At 40.9% G+C, this 14797-nt stretch overlaps 1 protein-coding gene across 1 annotated transcript in view; it reads right to left on the bottom strand.

Annotated features, from left to right (window-relative positions):
- SORCS3 (sortilin related VPS10 domain containing receptor 3) overlaps window positions 1-14797 on the bottom strand; it is a 564832-nt gene that overhangs the window by 247019 nt on the left and 303016 nt on the right. The window contains exon 4 of the mRNA XM_010987110.3: window positions 7774-7932. Within this exon, the coding sequence (XP_010985412.3) occupies window positions 7774-7932 (159 nt within the window). The remainder of the gene's footprint in view (window positions 1-7773; window positions 7933-14797) is intronic.

Below are 14797 nucleotides of genomic sequence, written 5' to 3'. Positions count from 1 at the left end.
CTTGAAAATGTATTTAAATAATGATTTGAAATGATTTTACCTAAAACTGACCTTATTCCCACCTAAAACCTTTTTCAAGATCACTGCCTTATAATTAGGACTGAACATAAGCTCTTCAATGTAGATTACTTTTTTTATAGATTTTTTATAAAAGATTCTTTAATTATAAAAGTAATCTAATGAAATAATGTAAAATTTGGAAAACAAATGGTATTAAAAAAACCACATAAACATAATTCCATCATCTTAGGAGAACTCAGGGAATATTGAGTAATATTTCCTTCCATTTTTTAATTCTAATTTTTCTCTTTCCTTCATCTGATTTTATTTGTTGCATACTTGTATTCAAAGAGTACTACTTTATTTAATATGAATCATGTATTCATTTATGTATATAATGTATGTAAATGAGATGCATGTTAAATAGGTATTAATATGTATCCATACTGCTACATGACCATCATGACCACCATCTTAATGGCTGCATAATATTCTGGCAAACGTATTTTCTATGATATAAGGTCCCTTAGATGCTGGGCATTCAGTAATTGTCCATCCCTTTTTTCCTATTAGGAATGACTTTGATAAATATTATTATGCCTAAAGCTTCGTGGTATTATTCCACTGGTATAGTCTAAGAGGTGGAGTATCTGAATCACTGGCTCAAAGTAATGAATATTTGTATGTCTCCTGATAGACACTGCCAAGATGTTTTCCAGGAAGGAAAACTCATTTGCACAACCACAAATACAATTTGGAATAAGAGTTTCACCACAAATTTGCCAACATTGGGTATTTTCCTTATGGCATAGAAAGAAATACATATTTAAAAATAAAACCTCTTAAGTTAATTTTAAATGAGTATATTTTGAAAGTTTCTTTATGAATTCTCTGGATTAGTTAGACATACTGAACATCAGTGAATCCTTGCCTTTGGTATAGACTAATTCTCTAAAGTTAATATTTTTAAAAGTCTCCTCTGTCATTTATCTCACTTGCTATCTTCCAAACTTTCCTCTGAGGAATTCACTTTGTGTCTATTTCTTCACCAGTTGAGCCAGCCATAAATCATCTGTATGAAATTAAAAATGACCCCACTGATAGTAGATCCACTAGGGGTAGAAGGTAACGACTGAAAAAGTGCATGAGGGGAATTCTGGGATGCCGGTCATGTTGTGTTTCTTGATCAGGGTGCTGGTTCCATAAGTGTATTCAGTTTATGAAAATTGAGCTCATGATATGTACACTTTTTTGTATGCGTATTACACTTTGATTTAAAATGTTTAAAAACTGGCTTTGACTTTAAAAGGCTAGGTGCTGTCATACCAGGGTGATTTGTCAAGATGGAGGCAGAGAATGGAGGGAGAAGAGAAGGTGTGGGCAGGTCAGATCTACCAGATTCTAAGTCCAGAGAAGCTGGCAAAGGAAGGAATGAGCAGAAGTATTCCTGGGTCCAACTGGAAAACTGGACACCTAGGGTCAGAATTAGGCAAAGGGATCAGAGTTAGGGACACTGGGCAGCAGTGTGAGCACAAAGGACCAGTGCACGTGTGAAAACAAGGTCACTCCATACAGGAAGTGGTGGAGGAGCACAGAGAAGGTCGAGGGCAACCAGAGAAGGCTGCATTACTCCATCTCTCACCTACCTGGAGCCATAGTCACCTCCTTTACCAAAGTATCGCCATGCCTGAATTTCTACCATGAGAGCATAACTGCTTCAGGAAAGATGGTGGTGGAAAATGGTACCCAAGTACCCTTCTTAATACATAGATATGCTGCATCTTCCATTAATTATTTTAGCAAAGGCTTGGGAAGGCAAAGGCCATTGGATTCATACTTTTGCTGAAGGTTGTTCCCTTGAGCTAATATTCTTGTGGACAATGTTGCCGTGGCTGGAGATTCTTACTGCACCCCTCTCACTAAAGGCAAGTCAAAACTGTGCACTAAACCAGTTGTGTCTTTCAGAACTCAGCTCAAATAGATTAATGCTAACATTTGAATAACACAGTGTTCCTACCACCTCCTTCATACAAAATAGGGTGACTCTCACTCAGTTGGTTGTCTTTGTTTTCACCTTCAGGGACGTGGCCTTGTGGACACTGGTGTTTCTATGGAGATGGAGATAGCGCCTTCCTCTTGTACCGATGAGACATCTGTCAGAGCAGCGTGGGCTCGCCACAGGTGAGAGGCGTTAAGGAGTTTTCCTTCTCTTAAATGATACACAAATGACTTCGTAGGTATGGAAGAGGACCTAATGACAATGCAACGCTTTTCTTTAAATAAAAGGTATCCTTCAGTCCCACTCTTATTCTGTGGGGAATACGCTTCAGCTACTAAGGAAAGGGATTATCACCTGCCAATCCTGGAGGCTCTGAGTATAATTACATTTCTTTTCTTTTTTTAATTGACATTAAGTAGTTAGTTTACAATGCTGTGTCAGTTTCTGGTGTGCAGCATAATGTTTCAGTCACATACATGCATATATTTGTTTTCACAGGCTTTTTCATGATAGGTTACTACAAGATACTGAATAGAGTTCCCTGGGCTAGACAGAAGAAACTTGTTGTTTATCTATTTTATATATATTAGTATCTGCAAATCTTGATCTCCCAATTTATTCCTTGCCACCCTCTTTCTAATCTGAGGGTTTATATGAGAACAGAAATGAAAGGACCAGCTTCATTTGTACCCCGCATTCCGGAAATACAGGTATAAACTTCCTTTTGAATTTTCAGGCCCTCCATATGCCAGATACGCCCTAATTCCCCAGTGTCCTGCTCATACTGTGGCAGCCCCAGGTAGGGTCCAATCAGATAAGCCTGCGTGGGACCACCACCATCTCCTCCGCCAGGGACCCTATTTTGCCAGTGACCATGCCTCAAACTGCATCAGCTTCTTAACCAGCCTGTCACTCCATCAGCTACTATTGAACTTGGTGGGTAGCCAGTGATCAAAAAACAAAACAAAACAAAAAACCCATAGCTGCACACCCACCTCCCTCTCAACTACCATAACAGTAACCCTTCATTATGTGTGCTAGTGTTTCAGAGAGTGGTTTTTACTTTGAAATTATGGGCAATTCTAGACTAGTCTTGCCCAGAAGCATCTGAAAAACAATAGTCTCAAATCCCACTGAGCTCCTCATCTCTGCTCGTCAAAGCCACCTAGATTTGTGAGTTTCATTCTGCCAAGAAGATAATGATAGTACAGGGCTGAGCACTCCCACGTCTCATGCAGAAAAATAGCCATTTTCAACTCTCCACCTCCGTGGAAGGCCCCCTGTGCCCAGATGTATGCATCTGTGAACACATGACCATGTGCCCATTTTTTTAAAAAAACTATATTGTCTCTCGTCACAATGAGGGATGTTTAAACATCTAGCTTTCTATAGCGATGAGACCAGCACCTACCTTTCTAGGGGACTGCAATGTCCTCAAAATCTTTCCAAAAAGTCTCAATTTCAGTAAGATTATTGAGCTCTCCAGCTATTCCAAAACATCACAATGTGAACTGTTTCAGTCATCAGTGAGGAAACAGCCTAATGGAAGCAACAGAATCCTGTCTCTTAAAGAGCTGGTAAATACACAGCTCTCAAAAGATGCTCTAGAGCTTTGGTTCTGAGAGGAGAGGGGAGGAATAGCTTTTCTTTTATTATTTCCAATTTGGTCAACCATAACCTCTGACTTCCACGGTTTGTTTGTTGTTTTTAAATCTCAAAGATTCTTATAAAACATCTCCAAGATTCTTATACCCAAGAAAGTATTCTTATAATTGTTTTTATGAAGTAATGAGTCATTTAATATTCAAATGCAAGATGGCAGGAGACTCTGTAAGGCAGAGGGGGAGCTGGACTAGGAGTAGCAGGAACTACAGGATGGCCAGAACAGGACTTAGTCAAAAGCCCAAGTCACACTGAGCAGGACACAGAAAGGACTTTGCTAGATCAGGACACATCAGAAACTGGAGAGTCATGATCCTCCAACAGGGTCAAGTGCAAGGTGCATTTGCCCCTACCTCCATATCCCTTCACAGCTTTGGAAGCTGGAAAGCCTGGACCATTTTCACCCCTAACCTGTCCCTGATCAGTAGAAGGCAGCCGTGTCTCCCATCTGACTGACAACCTGCCATCCAGCATCTCAATTAACATATTATGTGCACCTCTCAATTTCCAGGTATAATTTTGTTCTATCCAGAAGGTATTTCCTTAATGCTCCAGCAGTGCCTTTACTGAATGAAGTCTCCAGGCAAGTCTCCTGCAGCTTTGGGGTAGCAATTTGGCAGGTAGAGCAATTGGATATTGTCCTGTTAAAATATTATTCAATTAGGTCTTTTGTAATACATACAACACAATGAGACAGCCTTACGGATTCTAAAGAAATTGCTAGTGCATTTCATCAAAGGCACAATAATGGAAACATCGATTCGCTCCTCACCACAAACATCTCCCTTCGATGCTGCAGTTACCTCCATGCTAGCACTTTTCATTTTCTCTAGACGAAACCAGCGCCTCAACGCATGCACATCAGAGAAGGCTGCAGACTGAAATAAGACATCTGTCCATCAATCTCAACCATCCTTGCATCTTCATTTGCTGTTCCATAGCATCCCTCACCTTGACTATAAACCAATAAATTATCCCCAAATAAAGATAAACTCTGCTGTACCCTGGATGACTGGGGCTAGGCGTTTTATACCATCTCTATAAATGTTGCCAGGGGCATTATTCGCCTCCTCACACCATTTATTTAAAAGAGTGGCAGGGCACCAGCTAGAACTTTATGGGCCTAAAGAACATTCAGCCACTTTACACAGAAGATGTCAACAAGAAAGAGAACTTAAGGAACAATATGTCCGGAAATGTGCAGTGTGATTAGGAAAATCCATCAGCACACACTGTCACATTTCCAAGTATCTGTACCAGGTGAAAAAGCCACCACGAAGTCCGAAAGTATCTTGAATGCATTGTATCCACAAGGGTACCTCACAAGCAATGCTGCAGACACTCAGTGCTGGGGACTCAGAGAAAAAGAGTACTTCTGTGTACACACAAGGCATATTGCATATGGTTTATCAACCCCTTGACATGAGACATCTGTTGCCTCTAACCTCGCTTGTTGCTGCATAAGTGAAAATGAGGTTTAAGAGTTCTGAGTTTCACAGCCTAAATGCCCATTGACAGATGACTGGATAAAGAAGATGTGGTATATTTATGCAATGGAATACTACTCAGCCATAAAAAACGACAACATAACGCCATTTGCAGCAACATGGATGTCCCTGGAGAATGTTACTCTAAGTGAAGTAAGCCAGAAAGAGAAAGAAAAATACCATATGAGATCACTCATATGTGGAATCTAAAAAAAAAAAGAAAAAGAAAAAAAGACAAATGAACATAAATATAAAACAGTAACAGACTCATAGACATGGAATACAAACTTGTGGTTGCCAGTGGGGAGGGGTGTGTGAAGGGACAGACTGGGAGTCTGAAATTTGTAGATACTGACAGGTATGTATAGAATAGACAAACAAGATTATACTGTATAGCACGGGGAAATATATACAAGATCTTGTGGTAGCTCATGGTGAAAAAGAATGTGACAATGAATATATGTATGTTCATGTAAAACTGAAAAGCTGTGCTCTACGCTGGAAATTGACACAACATTGTAAACTGACTATAAATCAATAAAATAAAATTTAAAAAATTAAAATAAAAAAAAAAAGAGTTCTGAGTTTCACCTAAATAAATGACCTTACAGCCACTTAACAACATCCAAATGATTTTTCTCAATATATCTTCAAAGTTCCTGGCTATACTAAGCAGCTAAATTCACAGACTCTCTGACATTTGGCTAAGTCTTTCATACAATATCCACTTGATGCCATGAAAGAAATGTATTTGCAATGGCTTTTGCTCTGCAAATGTCATATGGGTATCCTTAGGGGACTGCATTTAGCACCTGGCGCCCAACATGAGGCTCCACTAATGAGAGAGATAAAGGTTATGTTGAAAGTATTGTTTAAAGGTGCTGACATCACACACATACACACACACTCACATTTACAATTACATATTCAAATACATACTGTTTTAGAACTTAAAAGAGAGACCAGAGAGAAGAAGCTATTTCAACCAAGGTTATTCTGTAGACATCGCTATGCAAGATAGTGTTCGTAATTATCTATTTCCTTTCACTGATTGACTCCACAATGTGGTTACATAATAGTTTAGCATCAAGCATTGTACTAAGGTTCTGGAGAAAGCAGGAAATGCAAAGAAGCATAATCTAAAGTCTCTTCTCTGAAGTATAGGTGGATCAGCTATAAAGGCCTCATTACCATAGCACCTATGCATCCATCCACTAATTCATTTGGCTGGCAAATGTTAACTGAGCATTATTAAGTACCAGGCACTGTCCTAGGGGCTGCTGCCACAACAGTGAGGAAAACCAGACACCGTCCTGCCTGCCTGGAGCATGCAATCTAGTGAGGAATGCAGATGATCCCAAATTCACATCAGTGAACAGAAAACCTCACTGTGGCAGGTACTCAGAAAAGAAGATGCATTGTGTTATGACAAAGAACATCACGGGGGATCTAACTTTGTCTGGGAGTTTAGGGAAGACATCCTGCAGAAGTGATGTTGGATCTGAGAGCTGGTAGTGACAAGGTTTACTTTAGGGAAGAAGATCCCAGGACGAGGAAAAGGAGGGGGACTGCTGGGGTGAGGGGCTGAAAGACGGCCATTGGAAGGGAAGTAGTAACGGTCAGGAGAGAGAAAGAGGGACCAGACCAAGTAGGCACTAACAGAGCCTACTGAGGACTTTGGTCTGCTTTCTACGGCTGATGAAAAAATGCTGAAGGAGTTTAAGCAAAGGCATGATATCATAAGATCTGCGTTTGGGAAATATATTGCTCAAATTATAATATGAATACATACTATAGGAAGCGTACAGATACCTCCTAGGTCCTTGACTTTTGCAACTAAATGGATACAATTAGGAAATACTGGAAGGGAACCCGCTATGTTGGGGGGAGATCAGGTGATCATCTTTGGAATAATGTTGAATCAGGAGTTTTCTGAAACATAGAGGAGACAAGATCAAACACACAGCTGGAAATACGGATCTGAAGCTCAAAGAGGAGGACGTATTGGGCCACTCTGTCTTGGATGTACTTTTAGAAAAATAACAAAAGGGCCACATTTGAGGTTTCCCTTCCTTTGCTAAACTGAGAACAATGGGATATTCCAACTTAAGGCAGCATGGTGTGGTGGGACACGCCTGGACAATGGGAACATGGTGTGGTGGGACACGCCTGGACAATGGGAACATGGTGTGGTGGGACACGCCTGGACGGGCAGTCGGACATAAGCATCCAAGCTCGGGCTCCTCCAGCTACTAGCTGAGTGGGTGTGAGCAACCACTTTGACGTTTCTGCACCTTTGTTTACGACAGTCTCCATAAAAGTGTGATGAACACACATTTCCCACTTACAGCCCAGAGTGGTTTTAAAGATCAAACGAGTAAAAACATAGAGAAAACCATCTTAAACCTGTGCCATGATCAACAGCCTTATCAATAAATGAAATACACCTGCCTGCATGTTTTGATATTAAAGAGGAGGAAGGAAGGTTAGCTGCGGCAGACACGATCAACTCGGTTGGAACGAGGAAATGTGGAATCCCCACCAGCACTTGGATTGAGTAAGCAAGTGCTTTCCACCGGGCGGTACCTGGGGGACAAGATGTGAATGAAAGGAGTACGGGTTCACCTTTTGATCCAGGCTGTAGGCCAGCACCCAGTCCTCCTGCTTGGGATGGAAGAGCAGACTCTGGATGTAGAAGGTGAGCCGGTATTTCTGATAGGTCGCACCCTCGTCTGAGCTGATCAATATGCTGCTCTCTATTTCAGGATCACCAAGAAGCATGATCTGAAGAAAGCAGAAAGGAGAAAATACAGACGAGTTAGCAGGAGAGAACAAATACAAGGAATTAAGGCACAAATACAAAGTCATCTGCACGTGTATATCACAGCACAGAGAGGGGCGTCTGGGCCTTTAGATGAAGCGCTGGCATTTTTTCCCTGATTTAGTCCGTCGTTGCTGAATTGAACTAAAAGACCGTGCGAGGTTAGGTCTGCATACAAATGAGGCCTCGTTTTTCTGACGTGCACCTCTTACATATTTTCATTTTTGATGCTTATACTTGTCCTGCTAAGTGCTGGAAGGATATTCTTATGGGCCTCTGTTCCCTGACCTTGGGACCCTCAAGCGACCATCCTGGGACCACCTCCCTCCTCCTCTTCCGTCTGTCAGTTTCCCACGTCACTCTTCCTCACACTCTTGCCCTGTTGCTCTTCAGTCATCAGACGGATCCCACTGTTTTCTCCTTTCTGAATTGTTTTAATGCTTTAATTGATTTAAGTTGTTGCTTGATCCATTTGTTCTAGATATTTTCCAAAGCCCGTATCCCCAAAGGCCCTCAGGACAAACACCGACACTCAGGAAACTCTGTCATCCCCAAGCCAAACGGACAGAGTGATGCAGTGGAAAGGCGTCTGCATCAGGGGGAGCGGGTTCACATCTCAACCCTTCTCTGGGCATACCGCCAGCCTGGAACGTTTCTTAACCTCTAGAGGCCTCGCTGTCCTCAACAATAACTGAGTCTGATGACACCAGAACTGGCTTTGAGCACTTGGCCTAATGCATATTCTTGACACGTGATAGCCAGGATTACCATTTACTGTATTCAAAACCCCCTCCAGCCAGTGTAATTTGACTTCTACTTACAGGACTTCAGTGGTACTGGATTCACTAAAGGTGTGAGAGACTTTCCAGTATTTAAATCCAACAGCCACTGAGACACGCAGACCTTTCCCTTAGTGCACCTCTTAGCAGTCTTTGTTACCACTGATAATTCCCTTCCTCTGGAAGCCTTCTCGCCCAGGGGCGTCCACGACATCATACTCATCTGGCTTTCCCGTCTCTTTGGAATAGTCAACTTTCTCTAATTATCCTTCTAATAAGACCATTCCTCAACCCTCAGTTTTGACCCTCTTCTTTCCGTCACCACACTGTTCTTCAGTGACCTCTTCCTCTCTCAATTTTATTTATTTATTTTATTACCACTTACCACCTGTCTGGGGACAACTCACAAGTTAAATGTCAATCTGAGGTCTCCTTCTCTCAATTTCAGACTTGAAAACTCAGCTGCCTGGTACCTTCTGTGTGGATCCTTCAAGCACAACATGCCCCGCTGTGTACCCAACTCATCCAAACCCTGCTCCTCCTGCAGGGCTATTTGCTGGTTCAGTGAGTGCTTCCCGCAACCATTCCCATGAAACCAAAAGCCGGAGATTCACCCCTGCCTCCACTTTTCCATTCACCTCCTATAATTAATTAGTTGCTAGGCTTTGTGAATTTTTCCCACTAATTAACTTTAAAATCAGGTCCATTCTCTCCCTTCCCACTGTGATGGCCTTAGACCAAAATGTGACCATCTCTGTACTGGATTCCTGTAAAACACCTGACTCAATCTCACAGCTTTAACCACGTCCCCTACAATCCACTTTGCACACCGTGGCCAGAATAATCATCCTATAATACAAATCTGATTCTCACATTCTTGTACTAAAAACCATTCAATGGTTTATCTCTGATCTTCCTAAATTCTAAAATTCTGAAAATAGCCTGACATAATTTACCCTTTATGTATGTTTTTGGTTTTATTTGGCCTTTATCATCCAGCTCAACCCAAATTCTTTGAGTTCCTAATGTTTGCTGAGTGACTGAATGAGCCAATGGGCTTATTTCCTTTTATGTTTCCAGTCAGGCTGTACTGCCACCAGCTGTTAGGGCTACTTCTACACACGGTCTGCATCATGGCGCCCAGAGTACCAAGTAAAGCTCCCCCCCCAAAAAAATCTCTACACCTTATAAAACAAAACTATTGAATAGCAAGATTTTTAAAATGTTACCCATAGTATATATTAGCATTCTAAAGTAAGCTTTAAAACAAATTCAACATGTTTAACTGCTAAGATTCATAGTCCTTCTCCCCTTTTATTCTTTTACAGCTTCCAAGACAAGCTTACTTTCTTTTTCTCAAATATTTGCTTTGGCTTCATTGAAAGAAGTTATTACTAGCTATCAGCACATTTTTGAGAAATGGATGCAGTATAGTTTTTTTTTTTTTCATTCATGTGTGAATAATCTAGGGGAAAAGCTCTCAGATGGGCTATCATAGACAGAACGGCTTTCTCCTCCCTTGGCACTGTGAAGGGTAGGGACCACAGGTTAAAGCACCCCTGCTGCCCTTGAAAAAACCTCAGAGGATGCACCCATGGTCCTTGTAGAGTCTGCGAGGACAAATATATTGGGAAAGAATGAGGCTTGCATAACCTCCCTCTCTTGCTCCCCGCCATGTACCAATGGGCTACATAACAGGCCATGAAATCATTTCTCCCCTGGTGCAGAGAAATTAAACTGCTTATTTTATGCAGGTATAAAGAAGCTTCATGCCTATGGTTTTAATTAGAAGATAAGACCAACATCATAAACGAACTTTATTTTATATACCATGAGTTACAATATAGTGAATAAGGGTTACCATCAAATTATCTCGCGCAAGGTAGTCTCTTCTTCCAGCCCTGTTTCTTCTTGCACACACACTGCATCCTTGCTTATACAAACACATCACTCGGCGCACAAAAGCTGCAGATATGTGTGCACACGTATGCATACACACACACCGCTGTGGCACATATGTGCATGCACACATGCAGAAATGCATTGATATACACGGTGTATTGACATTGTGTGGCAGCCATAGGGATCTTTTGTTGGCAAGAGTACATTTTTATTGCAACCTTTCTCTGACACTCTCATCAGAAATCCTTCTCTATACTCTGATGGCACTGGCAATGTCTGTGTTCAATCCTAGTGTCTGAGAAAAATGGAAGGAGGAAAGGCAAAACCTACATGTGCTGGATTTCTAATCTGTGCTGGGAGCTTTACTGGATATTTTATTGAAACCTCAAACAAATTATGTGAAGTATCATTACTGGCATCTTATAGGTAAGGAAACTGAAACTTAGAGGAGGAAAGCAAAATGCCTAATGCCTCCTCTGATTGATCCCAGTGCCACCACATCCCACCACACGTACACAGACCAGCGCTTCTCTGGGCCTGGAAACCTTCGCACTTTGTTATCTTTACCAAGGGACACATGGAAGTCAGAGAAGCAGGGCTTCATCCTTTTTTAAAGCATTTCCATTTCTACAAAATCCACACCAAAAATAATAATAATGAAAAAGCACCTTCAAGAAAGCCCCTTTCCTCCTCTGACTCATGTCCACCTTTGGCCAAGAAGGCATGAAGAATTAAGTGAATAAGAATCCAAAGGGGGAAATAGAATGTTAACATTCAAAATAATAGGAAGGAAAGAAAGAAGAAAAAAAAAAAGAAATAAAAGGAGGGGACCATAATATTAACATAAATAGAATAAGAAAGCAAAGCTTTGACAGAAGTTAAGTCTCAAGGTAAAATACCTGTATTGTGTGCTAATCTACATAACTACTTCTATAACTACATTTAAAAAAATCATCTCATGTCCACCCAAATTTTTATTGTTAAGCAGAGATTTCAAAGGCAAATGCCTAAGAGGGCAAAGCAAGTAAATTAAGTGAGTGAAGCAGATAAAGCAAATGCTAAGGACTGTGCCAAAATGAAAAGTACACATCTTTCTGTAAAATGTTTAACATGAAATTTTCACCAAAAAAAATTACACCCACATTAAATGTCTGTGGACTAAATTTATAAAATAGGAACGTGACTGTTGGTAAAGTTGTGATAATTTGATCCTACAGATGCAAAGAAATTTACAACCCTTGCCTTTCAGTCTTCAATCCCAAATATATACAGTCAAGGACGATGCCTGTTTACATGTCAGCAAATTCTGCATTTACGTGATTTTAATGCTAGGAACAGGTAAGAGTTCCCATGGGAGATTTTTGTTTTGTTTTGTTTTGCTTTGATTTTGCTTCACTTTGCTTTGATCCTTCATCCAGCTTGTCCTGACACTAGATCTACAGTGGGTGTATTCGTGTGCTGGAAGAGGAAAAGGGGGTCTTTCAAACATGGTGAAGCAGGGTTATTGATGCCATAGGCTCTAGGGGCAGGTGGCAAGTTCAAATCTTCAGTCTGCTACTTTATGTGTAAATGTGAGGATATTGCTCAATTTTTCCAACCAGTTAACTCATCTATGAAAAAAGCAGTTAATAATTGTATCTAACTTACCATGTGTTGAGAGGATTAAATGAGATAATAATTAAAGAGCTTAGCACAGGATCATAACTGCTAAATCAATACTAACTTTTATCTAGAAACCACCCAGGACAAGAGCACAACTAAAATCAGAAGTGATGCCAAGCAGGTTGGAGATTTGGGGATTATTTGCCTCCCTTTTGGCTCCCATCACTCCTGAATTTTGTAGATAAAAACCAAAGGGATGGGTGATGGGGATAAAGGGGAGATGCTCTTCAATGGGTATAAAGTTTCAGGCAAGCAAGATGATCAAGTTCTAGAGACGTGCTGTACAACACTGTGCTTATAGTTAACAGCACTGCACTGCACTGCACAGCTGGAAGAGTATGATTAGAAGGTAGATCTCATATTATGTATCTTCTTGCTATTAAAAAGAACAAGAAAGGGTGGGGGAGAACAAGACTACAGTTTACACTCATTTTACATGCATTTTTACATTCCTGGTAACATATCAAGAAAAAAAACACTCTTAGCAAATATCAACGCTGCCAAAATGAACACCAATCAGTAGGTAGTTGCAATTGCTCTTTGAATGACCACTCTCATCTCTTCAGTGGGAGGCTCCAGCCCATGAAGGAACAAAACACATTACTGCCTTAGGAGTGAGAACCTCACACAACTGGTCTCTCCAGATTTGGCTGTTCACTGTACACAAATTGTCTCTATCTCAAATTAGAGATGGACAAGTTTTAGAGTTTATCAACATACAGATGGTGCAATATCTTTTTTTTTTTTTTTTACTCATAATTCTTTTTGCAAGTATCGAATTAAAAATGCACAACCTAAAAGCTGAGAGTTATGTTTCATTTGGCAGACTATCTGAAGACTTCAAGCCTGGGATACAGCTGCTCAGCTCACTCTAAGAGACTGCTCCAAAGAGGTAAAGGAGGAGCCAGGATATACAGGAGTTTTTGCAACAAAGACCAGGTAGTCAGAATATCAAAAGATTACTATTAAATAAAGAAAACCAGATATCTCAAGTTAAGGAATTCAGCACTTTTCTATGTACAGGAAGATACAAGAGCCTGGGCTCATTGAAATCATTCCTTTGACACACACCTTAGTTCTCTAGGGCCAGTATCCTAAGCTTCCCATCCTGAGTGTCCTCAGGGGGCACCACTGTCCTCAGGGGGTGGTGGGCACTCTGTTTCCATCCTGAGTTCCCACAGGGCTCACCATTGGGGTGGCTGCAGTGTGATGGCTGGATGGCTGCAACATCCTTTGTTTACTGACACACACAGCAGGCAGTATTTTTCATTCACACAGGAAATTCCTGGGAAAGTTGAATAATAGTGGTCCTAATTTTAATGGTGGGTTGTAAATTGCAAGGAACACAGGTGGAAGTCGGGAATCAGGCAGGGGCTTTGCTTCAGCAACTTAGATTTCAAAACCTTATTTGTGTCTAAACCAGTCCAAATCGATACTGGACATGTCAAAATCCTCCCCAGAAACCTTTCCACTTTCCTGCTGCTGGGTGAGTCTTACAATATCCAAACTGTAAAATTAATGAATATGTTACTTTGATTCAATTGCTATCCTCTGTGTTTCTCCTGTGTGCAATCTATACAATGGGGTGAAAGCTAGAGTTTTCTCAGCCTTTCACTCAGCCAGAGAGCCCAGAAGTGCAAAGGAAACAAATTGTAGTTTAACGCTTTGAAAACTGTCTCTGAATAAGAGTAAGTAGACATTCTCCTGAATAGAAAAGGAGAAATGCTATAATTTACTGTATAATTGAGTCCTAATGGGAGACTCTTAGCACAGTTAGTGCTCAGTAAGAAATAACAATAATATCAATACAAGCTCACAAAAAAAATATAAGAGAGATTCCTTAGGCTGGCCCCTAAACCTACTGACATAATCAATATGTTGTTGAATATTGACTTACACACAAATAGAGCCTGTTACAGATAAGGCTCTTAATCACAATATAACAATATCCCAGCGTTCACTCCCCCACCCCTCCCATCTCTCTCTCTCTCTGTCTCTTTAACATCCCTTCTTATAGCTGAGGTTCACTGCTGGCAGGAAAAAGCGTTCCAGGGGACATTTAACAAGGCATGGAAACACTTTTTTTCTATTGAGTTATAATTAACATGCAACATTACATTAGTTTCAGGTGTACAACATGGCGATTCATATTTTTATACATCTTGAAATGATCACCACAATGAGACCAGATAGCATCCTGTTACCTTACGAAGCTGTTACGATACCGTTGATTCCATTCTCTGTGTGTACATTACATCCCCCACGACTTACGTGTTTTACAGCTGGACCATCGTACCTCTGATCCCCTTCACCTATTTCATCGATGTCCCTGACCTTGGGGACACTTTAATTGTCACAACTAGGGGCAGGGGAGAGAGCAATTGGCATCCAGTAGGTAGAGGCCACGGATGCTGTTAAACAGTCACAATGCACAGGACGGCACCAGATGAAAAGAACCATCTAACCCAAAACGTCAATAGTGCTG

This window comes from Camelus dromedarius, chromosome 8 (assembly GCF_036321535.1).
Source record: "Camelus dromedarius isolate mCamDro1 chromosome 8, mCamDro1.pat, whole genome shotgun sequence".
NCBI lineage: Eukaryota > Metazoa > Chordata > Mammalia > Artiodactyla > Camelidae > Camelus > Camelus dromedarius.
This window is presented reverse-complemented; position numbering and strand designations above follow the sequence as displayed.